This window comes from Mytilus californianus, unplaced genomic scaffold (assembly GCF_021869535.1).
Source record: "Mytilus californianus isolate M0D057914Y unplaced genomic scaffold, xbMytCali1.0.p SCAF_1, whole genome shotgun sequence".
Taxonomy (NCBI): Eukaryota; Metazoa; Mollusca; class Bivalvia; order Mytilida; family Mytilidae; genus Mytilus; species Mytilus californianus.
The window spans coordinates 131,595,851-131,616,151 of record NW_026262581.1 but is presented as its reverse complement, the minus strand read 5'-3'; the positions used below and the strand labels follow the sequence as shown (position 1 = coordinate 131,616,151).

At 31.6% G+C, this 20,301-nt stretch overlaps 1 protein-coding gene across 13 annotated transcripts in view; it reads left to right on the top strand.

Annotated features, from left to right (window-relative positions):
• LOC127734527 (otoferlin-like) overlaps positions 1-20,301 on the top strand; it is a 184,107-nt gene that overhangs the window by 55,252 nt on the left and 108,554 nt on the right. For 12 of the 13 annotated variants that reach the window (XR_007997662.1, XR_007997650.1, XR_007997658.1 and 9 more), the window contains exons 5-10: positions 3,148-3,413; positions 9,806-9,915; positions 12,019-12,142; positions 12,737-12,794; positions 13,403-13,534; positions 14,201-14,263. Coding sequence is in view for 4 of the 13 variants with exons in the window: in XM_052244494.1 (XP_052100454.1) it covers positions 3,148-3,413; positions 9,806-9,915; positions 12,019-12,142; positions 12,737-12,794; positions 13,403-13,534; positions 14,201-14,263 (753 nt within the window). In the remaining 9 variants the exon portion in view is untranslated. Of the gene's footprint in view, positions 1-3,147; positions 3,414-9,805; positions 9,916-12,018; positions 12,143-12,736; positions 12,795-13,402; positions 13,535-14,200; positions 14,264-19,780; positions 19,866-20,301 lie in introns of all 13 variants that reach the window. The other variant, XM_052244460.1, reaches the window with a different exon arrangement.

Sequence of the window (20,301 nt, the reverse complement as noted above, 5' to 3'; positions counted from 1 at the left end):
GATTTCACAGTGGATAGTATGGGAGTTGTTTCACACTTGATAGTTGAGGAGTGATTTCACATCTGATTATGTGGTAGTATTTCATAGTTTATAGTAAGGTAGTGATTTCACAGTGGATAGTATGGGAGTTGTTTCACACTTGATAGTTGAGGAGTGATTTCACATCTGATTATGTGGTAGTATTTCATAGTTTATAGTATGGTAGTGATTTCACAGTGGATAGTATGGGAGTTGTTTCACACTTGATAGTTGAGGAGTGATTTCACATCTGATTATGTGGTAGTATTTCATAGTTTATAGTATGGTAGTGATTTCACAGTGGATAGTATGGGAGTTGTTTCACACTTGACAGTTGAAGAGTGATTTCACATCTGATTATGTGGTAGTATTTCATAGTTTATAGTATGGTAGTGATTTCACAGTGGATAGTATGGGAGTTGTTTCACACTTGACAGTTGAGGAGTGATTTCACATCTGATTGTATGGTAGTATTTCATAGTTTATAGTATGGTAGTGATTTCACAGTGGATAGTATGGGAGTTGTTTCACACTTGACAGTTGAGGAGTGATTTCACATCTGATTGTATGGTAGTATTTCATAGTTTATAGTATGGTAGTGATTTCACAGTGGATAGTATGGGAGTTGTTTCACACTTGACAGTTGAAGAGTGATATCACATCTGATTGTGTGGTAGTATTTCATAGTTTATAGTAAGGTAGTGATTTCACAGTGGATAGTATGGGAGTTGTTTCACACTTGACAGTTGAAGAGTGATTTCACATCTGATTATGTGGTAGTATTTCATAGTTTATAGTATGGTAGTGATTTCACAGTGGATAGTATGGGAGTTGTTTCACACTTGATAGTTGAGGAGTGATTTCACATCTGATTATGTGGTAGTATTTCATAGTTTATAGTATGGTAGTGATTTCACAGTGGATAGTATGGGAGTTGTTTCACACTTGATAGTTGAGGAGTGATTTCACATCTGATTATGTGGTAGTATTTCATAGTTTATAGTATGGTAGTGATTTCACAGTGGATAGTATGGGAGTTGTTTCACACTTGACAGTTGAGGAGTGATTTCACATCTGATTATGTGGTAGTATTTCATAGTTTATAGTATGGTAGTGATTTCACAGTGGATAGTATGGGAGTTGTTTCACACTTGACAGTTGAGGAGTGATTTCACATCTGATTGTATGGTAGTATTTCATAGTTTATAGTATGGTAGTGATTTCACAGTGGATAGTATGGGAGTTGTTTCACACTTGACAGTTGAAGAGTGATTTCACATCTGATTATGTGGTAGTATTTCATAGTTTATAGTATGGTAGTGATTTCACAGTGGATAGTATGGGAGTTGTTTCACACTTGACAGTTGAGGAGTGATTTCACATCTGATTGTATGGTAGTATTTCATAGTTTATAGTATGGTAGTGATTTCACAGTGGATAGTATGGGAGTTGTTTCACCCTTGACAGTTAAGGAATGATTTCACAGTTGACAGTATTGGAGTGATTTTACACCTGCCAGTATGGGATTTATTTCACACTTGACAGTCTTGGAGTGATTTCTCACTTGACAGTATGGAAGTGATTTCTCATTTGCCCATCTGACTGTGGGGCGATTTCACTTTTGTTAAGAATGAAGAGATTTCCACATTTGCCAGTATAAAGGATTTCACACTAAGCTATTTAAAAAGATATTTTTGAACACTGACTACAAATAGAGAGCAAGAAAAATTACTGTTTTTATGTCATTTTGACACTTGTATTAAGCTTAGTGGAATTTTAAAGTTAATCATTTATTATTTGTAAAGTTGTTTCTTTAGGATTGATTTATTTCAAAAATCATTTCTTGTGGAAACATAGAAAGTAATATAAAAAAAATACGTCATTTCAAGGTTCTATTTTCAGAAGTAAACTTACTTGATTTATAGAATATTTCCGTCAGTTATAATGTTATTGAAATTGACACGTTTCCATGAAAACTCCATATTTCAAACTTATTGGTTTTTAGCTCTAATTCAACTCTGCTGAATGTCAATTTGTATTTTATTAGTATGAATAAATTTTCTGTGATACTTTCATATTCATATAGTTTGAACTTGCCCTTGGGACTTGACATTTTATTTGTGTGCAAACAGACTTGAGTAATGTTTTTTCCTTTCAAAGAAAGGTTAAATTGTATATCCAGATTTGTTGTGGCTGACAGTTTGAGTAAAATGTTAAAGCTTGAAGGTCCACTTGTATGTATATAATTTGTCCTTTAAATCAATGCTGTAGAGGCCAATACAATAACATGATTAACTAACTGGCTTTCAAGAAAGTAAGACACAAAACCTAAGCCTTATTTATGTCCTTCTTGTTCCAGTTTGTAATGTCATGAAAAAGGTGTAAAATGTTGACAAATACAATAGACATTGAAATTTTAATTGTGACATCACGCACATGCACCCCATGTTCTATTTGAATTAGAACATGGTTTTATTTTTAAAGGGAAAGAAGAGAATAATTATAAAATTTATATTTATAAATGTATATGGATACCAATATTGAGAGGAGAAGGGAAGTAGAACAAGGAAACTTTGCATCTATCTCTCATTCAAATAACAACGATCTATTTAGTCAAATGATACCAGACTAGAATTAAGACCATTATTTCTGATCATATAATTTGGTTGGAAAAAATGTTTTGTAAATGTCATCATTACTTTTAATTCCCAAGAAGGATAATTTTTCTTATTCCCTTAGTACATAAAAAAAACACAAAACCTTTTTCCTACCTTTTGACATTTACCAAGATTATCTAGTAATCTGATTTACTCATTCCAAGTAACATTGACAATACTCTGAACATTAATTTATAATGCAAGAACTGCCTTATCAAGGAATGGGAAAATGGTATTTAATGGGAAAATATTGTTTATAAAGCTTGTATGTTAGTATGATATTATTGATAGGAAAATATTGTTTATAAAGCGTGTATATTACAATAGTATGATATTACGTAATTCCATGTATCTTCAAAATGCAAAGGTATGTTCAATTTTTTTCTTGACTGGTAATACATGTGTTTTATTTCATGTAGTATTACATGAAGACAGTTTTGCACTTTATTTATTTGTGATTTTTACATTTCAGACAACAGTGACCTTTGAACTTACATATAATGCACCAGATGGGTCAGTTGGTATGTGGCAAAGAGGTGGCTTTGAGAAACTAAAAACTGATGAATTACGGCAGCCTCTATCTGAAGATGAACTGAACCTTTTGAATATAAAACGTAGTCGTAGTGGAGATCGTAGTGATGGCAGTGACACTATCTCTATTGCATCAACTAAGTCCTCCATTAGGGGGTCAAAGTTGAGTCTGGCTTCATCCAAAGGTGGAGGCAGATCTCCAAGACAGTAAGATTTTATATAATGTTTTTTCCAGCAATTTTTTTAGGATAACATTTATTGTGAAGATTAGCATAGCCATACAGTTATTTGTTTTTTCTTGAAACTGGACAAATTTGTTACATGAGTGATTTAGAAACAGGTCGCTGCAGAAATCAAAACTAATATGGTATGGTAGTCTTGGGCATTTCATCATGAAAATGATCCGCATATAAGTTGAACTTTAATCATGGATTTTTCTTGTTGAAGTTTTAAAAGGTTGATTGACTGCTTGATTGTTGTTTTCTTTTGTCCAATTTTAAAAGGAATACAGTTTCAATTTGTATATTTCAAGATAAATGTATGAGAGAAATTTGGGTAAAACTTAATTCCGATGTCTTATACATGTTAAAGTCATATGAAACTTCAAAATCAATAAAAAGTTGAATATGTTTTATTTATTTGAATGGCTTAGTTTTACTATAAAACATGTATACATGGACTTTCATTTCAAAGAAAAACCTTAATTTTCTCCAAATCTTCAGAAATATACTGCTATTGAATCATTGTCTTCCCATACTCTTATTTGCCGACAGATTTTTTGTATGCAATGACTTTACCATGACCCCACTCATTAGAAATTGACAACTGCACAGCGCAAGTGCAAGTAAAAAACTGTGATGAAAGAAAAGGTATACAAACATGGAAGCAAGGGAAATAGGATTAATTCATTCACCAATCATGTAACTACTGTTATGACAAAGTTTAATTTACAAATGGGAACACATGGTAAATGTAAAAATTAACATATAAACAATGCTCTATTCATCCTATCATCTCACTTATTTTTCACATGTTCCTTGATTCTGTGTTGATTGTTTATCAAGGTTGCTATCTATCAGTAAACTTTCTCACCAAAACCCGAGAGTTAATTAGCAGCTAAAGTTTTCTATCAACAATCACTGAATGAAATATTTTTTGCTGATAAAACGCACTGGATTCATAATAAATGTGAAATAGTGTGCATCTCTGACTTAGTTTAGTACATATGCATGCGTTGGTTCAATAATTTTCTTTGCGTTATAATTACAACAAACTTGTTTAATATGACTTTTAAATTGTACATGCACGGTTCAAAAGTTAAATGAAAACTTCATCTGATATATAAAGGAGTTATTAGGAAAACATCAATGATACAGCAACCAAACAACAAAAATAAATTTATTGGAAATAGAAACATTTTTGTCTTCAAGTTCAGATTTGATAAAAAAATTACAATTTGGATATCAAAATACAGCTTTCCATTTTGAGTAGGTGCCCACGCTGATTAGCAAGCTCTGAATATAGTTTAGATTTGCTGATAATTTAATATTTCATAAACATGAATGGTTCTCATCATTTGATTCATTTGTCCCAGAAGTTTTTTCATTAAACATTAATTTCAACAAAATCATTAAATATAAAAAAATTACTGCACTTTACCGTAACATAAAAGTTTCAGTACTTGTAATTGTACCATCGGGTACAAATTTTTATAGATTTGGTGGATAATCAATGCCTTTTATTTCAGTACTCTAGAAATACTGATATCATTGTTTGTTTTGTGCAAATAGCCTGATACCACAAAAATCAACAAACCACTAAAATTTTCTGAAAAAAAAACCAGGAAAATTTTATTCACATAGTAATTTGCAGTAATATCATATCTTCATATTGGGACATAGACGGCATTGTAATTACACACATTATCAGACTCTAAACTTGCACATGATGCTTCATCTCATTGTCTGGACGCTAATTTCTGTTGCACATTTATTACACAAGTTCGTTAGTACCGGTAGTTAATTACAACTTCATACCAAATTCATTTATTAATACCTTTTGAGACAGAGTTTAAATACTTTGTACCCTTTTCACGTCTTTCTCACAAATTTATGAAGCATTGAGGTTTTCATTATTATTGTTATGATGCCATTCATGTCATTTTCAGCAACACATTTCCTTTTGTTAGAAGTAACACTTCAAAAATATAAATATCATTCAGGTGAGAAAATTGAGCATTAATAACTTGTGCATTACATAACACAGACTTCAATCATCTTTAGAAAGACATTTATTGTTGTTTCGAGAATAATTATCCCAATTTTGACAATTTTTTCTTTTGTAACATTTGAAAACTATTGATTTTTAGCTTTAAATTATATAACATGACATTATTGATGTGTCTTTAGAGGACTTTTGTCACTCAGAAGTCGTTATAGTAATTGCTATAGTAATTTGACTTTCTGTCATTTTTGAAGTATATTTCCTTGTATTTTAGAAGAAGGATATTTATGGTTGTTATTTTCTCTAACAAACTATCAATTTATAGGAAAGTGCTGTATAATAATGAACATTTTCAGTTTTTAAAGGAAACATTTTGATCCTACTTTCTCCTTACTCTGGTGATGTAATCTCTTTTTTATAGAAGGATGATTGGAAATTTGTCATTGGCCAGAGCATCTTAAGCAAGAAACTATTTTCCCAAAATTTTAAATTGACTGCTACAAGCAAGCGCTGCTTTAATAATAATTAATCGTGCATGCCTAAAACAATAGCCCTGTTAATTAAGCGCTGATTGGTTAATTCAAAAATTAATTAGCAATTTCATTGCTTAATTAGTAAGATCTCACAAAACAATTAGTTCACTAGACGCACATGCAGCAGTGACTGGGGAACCCCCTTGCTGATTGGATAATTATCTGGACACCAGAGGGCCCCTGAATAACTTATGTACGGCATGCCAAAACGTATTGTGTCTTAATAATCTATTTATATAAAATAGTTCCATTAATCCACAAAACTTGTCCCTGCCAGATCCTCCCTTGATATGCCGTTGATGAATAGGCTGGTGGTACCAATAACCAGGAGGCTATTCCATTGGTGCCCGAACCAAATGCTGAAGAGTTACAGTGCAGATAAATAAGGCACTTTATTTACACTAACATTTCAGAGTTAAGTAAAGTGACCAAGACATATGCCAACTGGTTCTTGTATAAAGGAATAAACTGAATAAACACAGGTTTGGGAGAAAGAATCACAGTTTAATATTTTCTTTGCATATCAATAAAGCAATAAACATATTTACAAACAAAGCAAAATCAAGCTGAAAAACTGTTGTACTCCAACAAAATAATCCCAAACCTGTGTAAAGGTAGTAAATTAGGTTCATGCCTCAGAAGCAAGCTCTTGACTCCGGGCTGATGAGAAAGCATTCATGACTTGCTGAGAAAAGGAAGGGTAATGTTTTGCCATGTTACTAAATTTCTTGAAAATGATCTTCGAAAAATGATTTTACCAGTAGTTTCATGGAGTATGCAATGTAAAGGATTGAATATAAAAAAAAGGAGATATGGTCTGATTGCCAATGATACAACTATCAACCAGAGACCAAAGGACTATAGTGCACTGCACAACCTTCAACAATGAGCAGAACCCATACTGTATAGTAAGCTAAAAAAAACATGACAGTATGTAATATAATTTAAGAGAAAACCAAACGCCTGATTTATCCTAAAACAAACATCAAATAAGTTGGACAACCACCAACAGCAACCACTGAATACAGGCTTCTAACTTGAGACAGGCACAGAAAGAATATATCTGGGTTAAATATATTTGTGAGCACTCAACCCTCCCCTTCCCTGGGACAGTTGTGTAATAGCAATATATGAGAAAAACTATAAAAAAATCAGTTGGTAAAAGTTTGACTCATCAGATTGGCACTAAGTACACAAAAAAAACTATTAAAAAACCAAAACAAGGTACAGATCTGAGAGCTAGTATTCCAAGTAAATGGATGCTGCAAATTCGAACTAATGAATATATCATGTATTCCCAGACTTATATTGCAATCAGTACACTTTGGATTTAGTGTAAAGATGTCATATACAGTCTGATCGAATCATTGATGGCCTTGTGCAATGCCAAAATATAAGTATCAACAGAATGTAGGACCAAAATTGTTCATTACAGTATAGTCAAACATACTTAGTTATGATTAAATTTATTAAAAACAAATTCAATGTTAGTACAGATGAATACTTACTACAGTGTTAAATTGATAACCTTTCAGATTAATTTTTTTAAAAGGATGAATAAGGTTACATGGATCTAATCTAAATTTACCGGCTCTATAAACAACATCACCGTAAAAATTAGGATGTGATATCCCATTTTTAAGATTTCTACAAGTATAGCCAAACAAATCTTTGTATCTATAAAAGAATTTAGTAAAGGTTTTACTAATTGTTGGTAATGAAATCCCTGACTGAATGCTTTACAAATTATACAAACATTATGTACATTGAAATCTAAAATGTTACAACAGACAGGGGCAGAGTAAACAAGTTGGGATTATACGCACAGTAGGAAGGGGGCCAAATGAACATTACTGAAGAAAATTAACAATAGGAAACAAAAATCGTCTCTTGTGTTGTAAATTTCAATATAGAGTTTCCAGTGTGAAATATCAAATCTGGAAAAGGAAATTATTGTTGCTTATAGATTTATTTAAAATTAGTTCCTTTGGGTAAATTTCTAGGGTTTAAAAGGAGAATTTTTGATTATTTCAAGCTAAAATAGGCATGGTTATAAAACGATTTATCTTTATTTACTGGCTGTAATGTGTACAATGTGCTATAGTCAATCAGCCTTTATAGATCAATTTGTTAAACTTTTTACTACTTGGCAATGTTCATTATACAACATCTAAAACATTAAGATTTAATTTGTGGAAAGTATTGAAAGGATCTTCTTAAATGTTTTGTTCTATTTTAATACATTGAATGCCAAAAAAAATTACTTGATTTCTTTGTGTTGAAATTAATATTTTTCTTCACTCGGTGAAATTGTAGAAAACATCTCAAGGGGATTGTTTTAAACATTTATGAACAAATGAAGATTTTGACTATAAATCAATGAAACAGCAACCCAACATCTTTTAATGAAGCAAAAACATCAAATAGATGATCATACACAGGATGGTAGTGAATTATTTTGATCTTAATTTCACCTGTTTTATAGGGACCTCGGTGGCCAAGTGGTCTAGGTAGTCGAACTACTTATCACTAGCCTGTCAACACTGAGGTTGTGTGTTCAAATCCTTAACATGGCAGGTGCTCTCGACTTCAATCTTTAAAATTGACTAGGATTGTCAGTTTTCCTACGGAAGGTTGTGGTTCTCTCGGGCACTCATGTTTCCTCCACCAATAAAAATTGACCGCCATGAAATAGCACAATAGTGCTGAAAGTGGCATTAAACACCAATCAATCAATCAATAACCTGTTTTATTGATTAATATCAACAGTATTAAACATATGAAAAGTAATGATAGAACAAGTATTTTCTATAACTCAGTTTTAGCATGATTTAGAATTTGATAGGACTAGAACATTAATTACTCAAACAGAACTTTTGGGGAATTAAGGTGAAGTTAAAGTTTTTCATGTATAGCAATTTTTTTTCCAACTGGTGGAGATTTTTTCTCTTTTGCAGTCTTTATAGGTTAAAAAAATGTATTTCTTTTCTTGAAGTGGCAGAATTAACCATTTGAAAATAACCTCAATATCTTATCCCTTCTTTCACTTGAAATAAGAAGAACTGTATGGACATATAGATAAAGGGAGATGTAGGGTATAGCAAGCTAGGTTAAGCATTCAGGGTCAGGTCTGTTCTTCAGTAACTATAAATGGCAGGTTAACAATATTTGGTATGTGTACTTGTAACAAAGATTAACTGTTTGCATATCTGACATGTCTTATTGTCTTGACCATAATTTCCAGCAACAGTGATCAGAATAAAATCTGTTTCCAAGTAACTGATAACTTGATAAATTTTGTATGTAGATTTGTTGCAAGACGTTTATGTCTGTCTGACATATGTCATATGGCCTTTACCTCAAAATCATACTATAGTGGTAAGTTATGACCTCAGAAACTGTACATGATAAGTCAACAATATTTGGTATGTGGTTTGGAGGGATCAATATGTTTCATTTGGCCTTGACCTTAATTTCATGTTTAAGTGGTCAGGCTAAGTTTTTAGCATGAGGTCTGTGCCTCAGTAACTGTAAATGATAAGTCAACAATATTTGGTATTTGGATTATTTGCAGGAAGCTTATGCCCTCTTGACATATGTCATTTGGGATTGTCAGCTGACCTCAATTTTACACTACAGTTTAAGAATAAGATCTGTTTCTCAGTTACTTTTAATGCTATTTCAACAACTTCTCCATTAAATGTTCTACATTATCACTTACAATTGTTCTGTTTTAATCTCATTATTAGATTTACCTGTTCTTCTTAAATCTTCCTGATCAGAAGTCATAAGATGACACTGATTAATTTAGGTTTTTTTATTTAAAATCATTTACTTTTGCAGTTCAAAGGTATTTAAGTCAGCAGTGCAGATGATGATGACCGTGAACAGACGACCCTCAGGAATCTTAGATGATAAACAGTCTTTACTGGAACCTGAACCTGAACTGGAAGGTATTTATCATTCATTTATTAACATGATTTCTGACACTTCTTCTTATGTTGAGACAAAAACTGTACACACAAATCTATGTAAACTAAAATTATATGAAACAAGCTGTTTCATCTAAGGTATAATGATTTCAACACCTATCAAGTTTTTAAGATCTTCATAAAATTGAAAAGGAACTGACCAATGGAAATAAGTTAACATATGAATGTATTTCCCTGTAGTTTTTGACTCACCTGCGATAAAAGTCGCAGAATGCCAGACATGGTGATTACAATCTGACAGCAGTGATGGCGAAAACCATTTGTATAAAGCTTTATATTTCAGGAGCTAGAAGACCTGGATGCTTCATACCTTGTATGCAAATACATTATGTTACGAAGATTCTGTCTATCATATTTCCATCGTCCTTGACCTCATTTTCATGGTTCAGTGACTGCTTGAAAAAAAAAATAACTAGTTTTTTCTAAAAGTGAAATACTCTCTTATTGTCTGGCCTGCGACGAAAATCACAGTATGCTAGACATAGGGATTAAATTCCAGCGGCAGCTGCAGGAACTATTGGTATGAAGCTTTATATTTTAGAAGCTGGAAGACCTGGATGCTTTATACCTTGTATGCAGATACCTTATGTTATAAAGTTTCTGTCTGTCTTATGTCCATTGTCCTTGACCTCATTTTCATGGCTCAACGACTTCTTGAAAAAAAATTATAGTTTTTTGTCATGTGAATTTCTCACTTATGAGTAATTAAATAACTATATTTGGTATATGGGTTCCTTGGAATTTCTATATGTCAGTCAGACAGGCTTCACCTGACCTTGACCTCATTTCACAGATCAGTGATCAAGGTTTAAGTTACGTGATTAGGTCCTTTTTTCAGATACTCTAGCAGTAGGTCAAATATATTTGGTGTATAGAATTATTGTAAGAGGTACATGCAGTCTGGCAGTTTCATCTTACCTTGACCTCATTTTCATGGTTCATTGGGCAAGGTTAAGTTATTGTGTCTTGGTCTGCTTTCCAGTACTATAAGAATAGGTCTGCTATACTTGGTTTATGTAATGCCTGTAAGGTGTACATGTCGGTCTAGCTGGTATCATCTGAACTTGACCTCATTTTCATGGCTCGTTGGTTAATGTTAATTTTATGTGTTTTGGTCTTTTGATCTGTTTTTCAAATACTAATAGCAATAGGTCAGCTATATTTGGTGTATGGAATAATTGTAAGATGTACATGTCTGTCTGGCATTTATCATTTGACTTTGACCTCATTTGCATGGTTCATTGGACAATGTTTAGTTTTTTTTTTGTGGTTTTGTCTATTTTTCAGATACTATAAGTAATAGGTCAATTATATTTGGTGTATGGAATGATTGTAAGGTGTACATGTCTGTCTGGTAGGTTTCATATGACCTTGACCTGATTTTCATGGTTCATTGTTCAATGATAAGTTTTTTGATTTTATCAGATACTATAAGCAATAGGTCAACTACATTTGGAATATTTGTAAGGTGTTCGTGTCTGTCTGGCAGGGTTCATATAACCATGACCTAATTTTCATGGTTTATCGATCAATGTTAAGATTTTGTGTTTTGGTCTGTTTCTAAGGTACTTCAGATGTATCAGCAATAAGAACACTATATTTGGTGTATAGAATGATTTTAAGGTGTACATGTCTGTCTGGCATAATTCATCTTACCGTGACCTCATTTTCATACAACATTGATAATGTTAAGTTTATGTGATACTTGTAGCAAAACCTTCATATTACAGACTTTCAACATAAATTCAATCATAAATAAATCAGGTGAGACATTTCAGCATGTGCACTCTTCTTTTATAAATGAGCTCATCATGATTATGTTTGCTAGAACAAAAAAACATGTTAGGTTCACTGACCAAGGTAGTTTTATGAAGTTTTAGCTCTAGTTTAAACTTTCACAAAATACATATTTACTTCAATCCGCCTTTCTGAGTTTTCACTTTAAGATTGTCAAAAAGTTGAAATTTGAAATGATTGAAACAGTTGTAGTTATAATGATAAGTGAGATGATTTAGTTTCTTTTCCTTATAAATTTTTTCAAATATCTTTTCCTTCATTTTTCAGACACAAGTTTGGATGCTAAGGCAGCAGAGATGGCGTCATTACTGGGACGAAGGTCAGACATGGATGATGACAATGCAAGTGATGGTCGTGCATCAACAATAACTACACCAATTACACAGAGAAGGTACCATTCATTTTGAATATACAACTTTATGTATATCTTGACAAGTGCAAGTAAAATAAGTAACCAGATAGTCAAATAATGCTCCTTCTAATAGACTTTTGATAAACTACTGCAAAATTTGATACTGAATTGAGCTTTAAATAATCAAAACTAAAAGATGATTTTGATTGGTTAACTGTTTGGTTTGAATCTTACCTTAACACAAAATGACTCTATCAGAGTAATAAAATCAGAAAAATTAGATAGGAAATGTAAAAAGTATAAATCTCATAAGAAAGTTAAAATACTTAGGGGTTGGAATTTGGAAAAAACCAAGAAAAACGCTCAAATGTCTGGAAAAGTCCTAATAATTGATAAACAGGATAGTTACTCTTCTGGAGCGTTTCCATATTCTCCTATTTTACTATGTCTGTAAAACAGGAGATGATGGACATGTTCCAGATCTTGAAAAAAAGTCTAAATGACGATGTTTCAACAGTGCTCAATCTGTGTATTGTTAATAACCAAGATTGCATCAAATGTTGAAAACAAACTAAATATTATAACAAACAAATGTATGTTCAGAATATGATAAATATGTTTATTTCATTGTAGAAACAGAGGGAAATCCCCAAATATTGAACCGCCATCTTTAAAAGCTCAGGACTTTCAGGTATTTATTTCCAAATGGTGAATAATCTCATGTTTGTTATTTTGAACATGCTTAGAAGTGGCTACTCACTATTTCCAACTTTTATTTTCTTTGCTGTCAGAATCTCTTATTTGAACATCATTTCAAATAAAATATGAAATATCTGAAGGTCATTAGGAACAGTATAGTATTAAGTGTCTGAAGGTCATCATGAACAATGCTACAAAATTATCTATCTTGTTAGCTTATTTTATGATTAAAGTTGCAAATTATGATGAGAACATCACAGATGACAGACTGTCTCTATGTCCGTATGTAAATGTTCTCCTTACAAATATTTTTGGTGTAATCCCAGATTTCCAGGCCAAGTCCAGCAAAACATACAAAATTAATTAGATGTCTTTCTCTGTACTATAGGGGGTAACAGGTTGATCATTCCTGCTCAGCCAGTGTAAAACAAAACAGTATGTATTCATATCATGATAAGATTTTCTTGTCCTGAATACAGTTTGAAAATTTCTGTTTGGATGTTTAGTATCCATTAATCTTAAGTTTTTATAGTCGATAACTTTGGTCTCAGTAACTCCTATGAAAGCATGTTTAAAGAAGTTGATGAAACTGTATTTTAGGTCTGTGTAACAGTTATAGAAGCCCGACAGTTAGCTGGTGTAAATATGGATCCAGTCGTTTGTGTTCAAGTAGGAAATGAGAAAAAATACACAAGTGTCAAAGAATCTACAAACTGTCCTTATTACAACGAGGTAAGAATAGATTTTCACCCTAATTTTCTCAGTAACAAAATTTTGAAAACCAGAATAAATTTTCTGATAACTGATTTACACAGTTCAGATAAAGTACTGAATTCAGAATAGATTTTCACCTTAATTTTCTCAGTAACAAAATTTTGAAATCAGAATAAATTTTCTGATAACTGATTTATACAGTTCAGATAAAGTACTGAATTCAAGACATTTGTTAAAAATACAAAGATTAAGAACCATTGCAAATTTATATCCAGTCCTATAAAAAGAAAAAAATATGTTGATTGACAAACATAAAAAACAGAAAAGACCGTAAAATAGAAAAGTTTAGTTTGTGACAACACTTGTAGGGGGGTAAATATAGTTCTGACAGCTATCTAACAACCCAAGGTAGACAAACTATAATATCTATCAGTTATCATACAGCCTATTATATAAGAACAGGCTCTGACACAATAGACTAAGTTTTGGTAGTTGTAGATGACAAAGATCTTCATCGAAACTTAAGGGTGTTAGCAGGGTTAACATTTCTTCTTTGCCTACTAAGGAAAGAGCACTCAACAAAGCTATAGAAAATAAAATCCAAAATACATGTACTTATATTTGAGATAATTATTTTTTAATTTCTTTGACTATTATAGAAATGTTCTACTTTTCTTATTGCAGTATTTTGTATTTGACTTTCACATGGCTCCTGCAATGTTATTTGATAAAATCATCACTCTGACAGTAAGTACTGCAAGAATTAGATATAAATAGTTTGATTTACAGATATTTAATCTTTCTACTGATTTAATCCTCTTACAAATGGACATGTGGGTATATTTCACGTGCTCTAAGTTTTATAAGGATAATTGAAAAAAACAAAGATCTGTATGGTACTCATATTCAAGGTTGATGTGGATTTAGGTTATTGTAGTATTAAAATGGAAAATACCGTGGTTTTCATTTACTACTCTTGATCTAGCTTACCCGGTATATTAAATAGATTTTATAATCACGTCTCATATAACTATCCTGGATTTTGATTTGGTTGATTGCTATAAAAATAAGATGTGGTATGATTGCCAATGAGACAACTCTCCACAAGAGACCAAATGACACAGAAATTAACAACTGTAGGTCACCATACGGCCTTCAACAATGAGTAAAACCCAAACCTCATAGTCAGCTATCTAGTATATTTTTCATGCATTGTTTTATTCAGGTGAATTTTTGGTCATATTTCACTAATCCCAAGGTTAATACACAAGGATATCCATTTTACCCTAGGAGTTTATGTCTGTTTTTGGATTAGGTCTGAATGTTAGAAGTAAAACTGATGTTATGAAAATATTTTGTAAGTGAATTCAATATACGGACATGATCATATACACTTAACAGTTTATTTATACTTGGCTTTGGTTTTAGAGCTTATTGTGCATCAAATTATGTAAAATATTGCAGAAGGGAAGACCATTTAGTGCCTTAAAAAACTCTTTCTGTGTGAATAATCCATATGCTGAAATTTGGTGATCTAAAAGGATTTCTTAGACATCAAATTTGAATCTTCTTCTTCGTGTAAGATTTCAGAGGAATATAAATAAGATGAAATTTTTTACTTTATTATCACTCTCATAAAATTAAATATAGGAGCAAAGAAGCAATTTTTGGAGTTTAATAACATATTTATGTGTAAAACAGCTAAATTAGAAGCTTACATTTTTTTCATCACTTAAGTGTTCGTTGGCCGTCTTCGTCCTTTAACATTTATAAAAGTCTTCTCCTCTGAAAATACTGGGCCAAATTAACCAAACTTAGACACAATCATCATTAAGTTGTGTAGTTTAAAAAATGTGTCCCATGACCTCGCCTGTCAACCAACATTGCCGACATGTCTTAAAATAGAACATTGGGGTAAAATGCAAGTTTTGTCTATTATCTTGAAAACAACTATGAAAAGAGAAAATCTGACAGAGGCGAAATTGTTCAGATTGATGAGATCTACATATAGTCTGTGACATCAAAACTGTCAGAAGACTTCTTACAGGAGTTATTTCCCTGAAAGGACGAATTTCATCATTTTTTTTTCAATTTTGCATATTATTTTAAAAACTTTGATAGAGAGAGAGAAACTTTAAAATGCTAAAATGATCAGCAGGACAGAATCTACAAATAAGGTTGCATTGCTGAAATCGCTCAACAACAACCTATTTGATTTATTGCCCTTTTATGACAATTTTTACCTAATTTTTTACGTTTTTGTCGAATATCTTTAAACAAAGAATAAAAGATAGATGGAAACTTAAATAGGCAAAAATTGATCAGCAAGACAAGATCTACAAATAAGTCCACATGTTCGAAACCTTATTAGAGTTGTTTCTCTTTAATGACGATTTTTACCCATTTTTAGAGTTTTTGCCTATTATCTTGAAAACTGTAGAAGATGAATAAACACTTTAAGCAGAAAAATTATCAGTAAGACAGCTCAAATTGTCTGAGGACTCCTTATTGGAGTTATTGCCCTTTGATTATGATTTAAAAAAAAATAATCCCATCTCGCCTTATATCTTAAAAACTATTATAGATAGATAAAACCACAAAGAAGCATTCTTATATGACTTGCTTCTTTCGCTTTGTAAACAACACTGTGATAAAATTCCCGATATATCTATACTTAGCGCAGACTCCGAAATGTACATAATAATGGCTGTTAAAATATACCTCCCACATAAATCCACATGTATCGTAACCTATGTGCAAACGCTATGTCGATTTCGCTGTGTCAAAAATTACAATTAAAAAAAACCTACAAAACCTTTATTCTAATTCTGCGGCATAACATAAATAATTAATGCATTAGAGATCAGAAAAATGTACAAAATCAAAATAAAATAAAATTCCGCGAAATTCCATTAATGTTTTTGGCGCATTAACGTCATTTCAAAACATGACGTCATACGAATGAAAACAACAAAGCTGAAGGTTTTTTCATTGCCTTTACCTTCTAAACTCGGATAATATTGCATTAAAATAAAATTTTGAGGTAGGTGTTACTTTTTTCCTATTCTATTGCATTATTCACACATTTACTGATTTCAGCAAGTCAACTTGGCTTCTTCATTACAAAATGTCAACAGTGAATTTGACGGAAGCCTAAGAGAAAAAAATGTGAATTAAAAATGGCAAATGTTGGGTTTGAGAATTAAAAGAATCAATCATATTTTTCTAGCGGTTATTTAAGAAAAGATTCATGCAAGCTGCAGATTTTTTAGATTTTTTGTACATTTATCTAACAGTGGGTAAAATAGAACAGCCACACACACGGCATACCCACCCTCGCTTCAGTTTTTTAATGACAGTATTTGTCCTATTAGAATCGAAATAATTCATGGAAGCCATAGATTTATTGTAAATTTACACATGGCCTGGGCCGTGATATTCGTTAATTTTATCCCTTGCTAAAGCTCAGGATAAAATTCGAATATCACGGCCCAGGCCATGTGTAAATTTCCAACAAATCTATGGCTTCCATGAATTATTTCTTAAATATTGATCAGCAAGACAAGATCTACTATTAATTCAGATGGCTGAAATCGTCAAATGACTCCTTATTGGAGTTACTGCTCTTTAATGACGATGTTTACCCATTTTTGTGTTTTAGCCTAATATCTCAAAAACTATAATAATTAGAAAAAAACTTTAAGAAGCAAAATTGATCAGCAAGATAAGATCTACTAATAAGTCAAGGTGGCCAAAATCATCAGTCAACTCCTTTTTGGAGTAATTGCTCTTAAATGAAGATTTTCACCCATTTTTAGTGTTTTTGAAAACTCAAATAGATAGTCACTTTAAATAGCAAAAATTTTCTTCAGAATAATCGTCAGTAGACTCCTTATTGGAGTTCTTGCTCTTTATTGACAATTTTACCAATTGTTTCTGTTTTTGCCTAATATCTTAAACTATAATAGGATAATCAGTAAGATAAGATCTACTAAAAAGTCAAGTTCTGTTGAAATCGTTAGTAGACTCTTGATAGGAATGAATGAATGATGTTTTTTTTTTCCCTTTTCTATGTTTTGGGCAAAAACTAGAGAAGATAGGGAGATACTGAAACAGAAAAAATGATCTGCAACACAAGATCAACAAAAAAAAAATGTTTGTCATGAATTCTGGCCTAGTCCACAGTGTTGGAGAGGGTCCATTGTTGAAGATGCACATAGACCTGGGTGAGCGACACAGGCTCTTTAGAGCGTCTAGTTTAGTATATCTTTTAACATTTTTCCTGACACATTATTGTCACAGTAATTTCTATTTTTGTATCCCTATATTTATTGTATTAATTTCATTACTGTTCAAAGATAAATAACAATCATTGATCAATGATTATGAAACTATCCAAACAATTTTATAATTAAAACATCTGATGTAATTAAGTCAACAACTTTACTAGTACTCTATTGTTATACTTCAAACATTATGTTTTCCAGTAGGCGTAATTGATATTATACAATTTGCAGAAAATATTTAAAAAATGAAATTATAATGGTTTTTCCTAATGGATATTAATCGATTTGTAATTAAAACTAAGCTGTAAATATTTCCATATTACATAACTTAAGTATAATATTTAATGGAAATGTATTTTTATTAAGTGATTAAAGGTAAAATCATTATGATATGATCAAATTTCCATGTGATTTACTGTAAATAGAGATTCTTATTAGTGATATTCCAAAGTATCAATCCTAAGTTGGATAAGGGGAGATAACTCTGATCTACAGAATGCTCAGAGGAATTTGATGACATTTTTATAGGGTATAAGATAGACCATCATAGCATGTGAAAGTATAAAAATTAAGGAAGATAATTGTAAATCAAAAACAGCACATGTAGACTGCTCTATGCCCTCTGACAGATATATAGGCCACAGACCACAATTATTCTTACCATTGGTTACAATGCATTTCTTTGTAAAAGTCAAATTGAATTTAAAAAATTGCACCGGTTCAAACCATTATTATTCTAATAAAATATGCATGTCCCAGGACAATCCATCTCTGCTTTTTCTTTTGAAAGTCCTATTAACATGCCAATGGTAGGATTTGAATCTTGAATACATGCCGAAGGCTAATTTCTACCCTACTTTCATCTTGGCCAAATCACTACTTTCACTTTCAACAATAAATTTTTCTCACATGTTTTACTTAATTCAATATCTATGCAACTGATAGGACCACTTAAATAGTATACTTTTCAAAGAAAACATCAGTCAGAATACTCCGGAAGAAATACCCCATATAATAATTAGGAACTGTATTCCTAGACCACGAACAAAGGGAGTTTAATAATTGTTGTCTAAAGCCTATAACCTCTAGTTCTTCCCTCAAATGTTTCTTTACCAGATTGAACTGGTTTGTGTGTAGTCTAAAGCATTATGAGCAACCTCATTTTAATGCTCCAGTGGTCAAGTAAATTTTCCAGGATTACCTCATCCAACTACAAGTGACAGCTTATTGATATATAACATCAAGCTTTATCTGGTTTCCGTGTGACATTTTTTCTGTTTGATGAAAGTGTACGCCTTTAACATGTCGCTTTGAGTCAATAATATTGAGTAGGGATATAATGAGTGAGCAATTACTCATCGTACATCTTTGTTGTTGTGATATATGTAGTAGTCTTGTATATTCCTTATCTTCCATTTTATTCAATAAGCATTCATCTTTTTACATGTTGTGAATTTAACTAAGTGTTGCTAATCCTATATGCTTGGGCTTAGGCTATTTGTATTGCCCTGTGTTTTTTGCAAAAATGAAAGTAGAGCTATACAACATTTCTTTACATTCTTGGATAGATTATACCTTTGTGATCACAAGGTTTAATTAGGTGGTTAAGCTATTCAAGCAATTGCAGTAAAACAGCATATTGTGGAAGGTTCCCAGTCTTGTTTTGATCATTGGCATTTATGGTTTGATAAGTTGAATTAATGACTGTGATCAGTTGGTTCCTAAGATATAAAAGTCGTTGATTTGTACAAAGTTTGTAGTCTATTCAAGGCACATTTTTTATAGAATCATGTATTAGTCCAAGTCATAGATTATTTTTAAAAGTAAAGTGTGATTCGACATGAAGCATGGATGGATATTTTGTATGTTTTAAACCTGGGAATACAATAAAAAAAAACCTTCAATATGCATTCATTTAGATTTATATCTTTAAAAAAAATACCATGTTGTGAAATGAAATATATATATTTTGTTTTAGGTATTGCATTCTCGTAATATTTTGCGAAAGGGTACCAATATAGGATCATTCAAGATGGATCTTGGCAATATATACGGGACATCTGGTAGATTTCATTACAATTATTATCCTTGTCTAATTGGTTTGTTTTCTAATGACATTTATAAACCAATGTCATTTAACGATACAAATGCATGTCTCTACCTTTTCCTACCAAGTTTTTTTATTAACCTGAAGAGTTTACAATTAATACATACCTTCCATTATTCCTCTTTTGAGTTGACTGTTTACGGTAAAGTAAGAATTAGATTTAAAATTGAATATGCATAATGTCGCTTCATAGTAATAATAAGTGACTTATTTTATAAATGGGTTAGATAAAAAAAAATATAAAACACTAAAATGGCATTGTTTTATATCATGTTATTGTGTTTACAGAATTTCTTTGTGTATTGCTTTTATTGTATGCTTCTAGTTTGGGTTTCATGTTGAGAAACTCAGGCTGCGATATAAATATATATTGTATACAAAGGAATAAATTG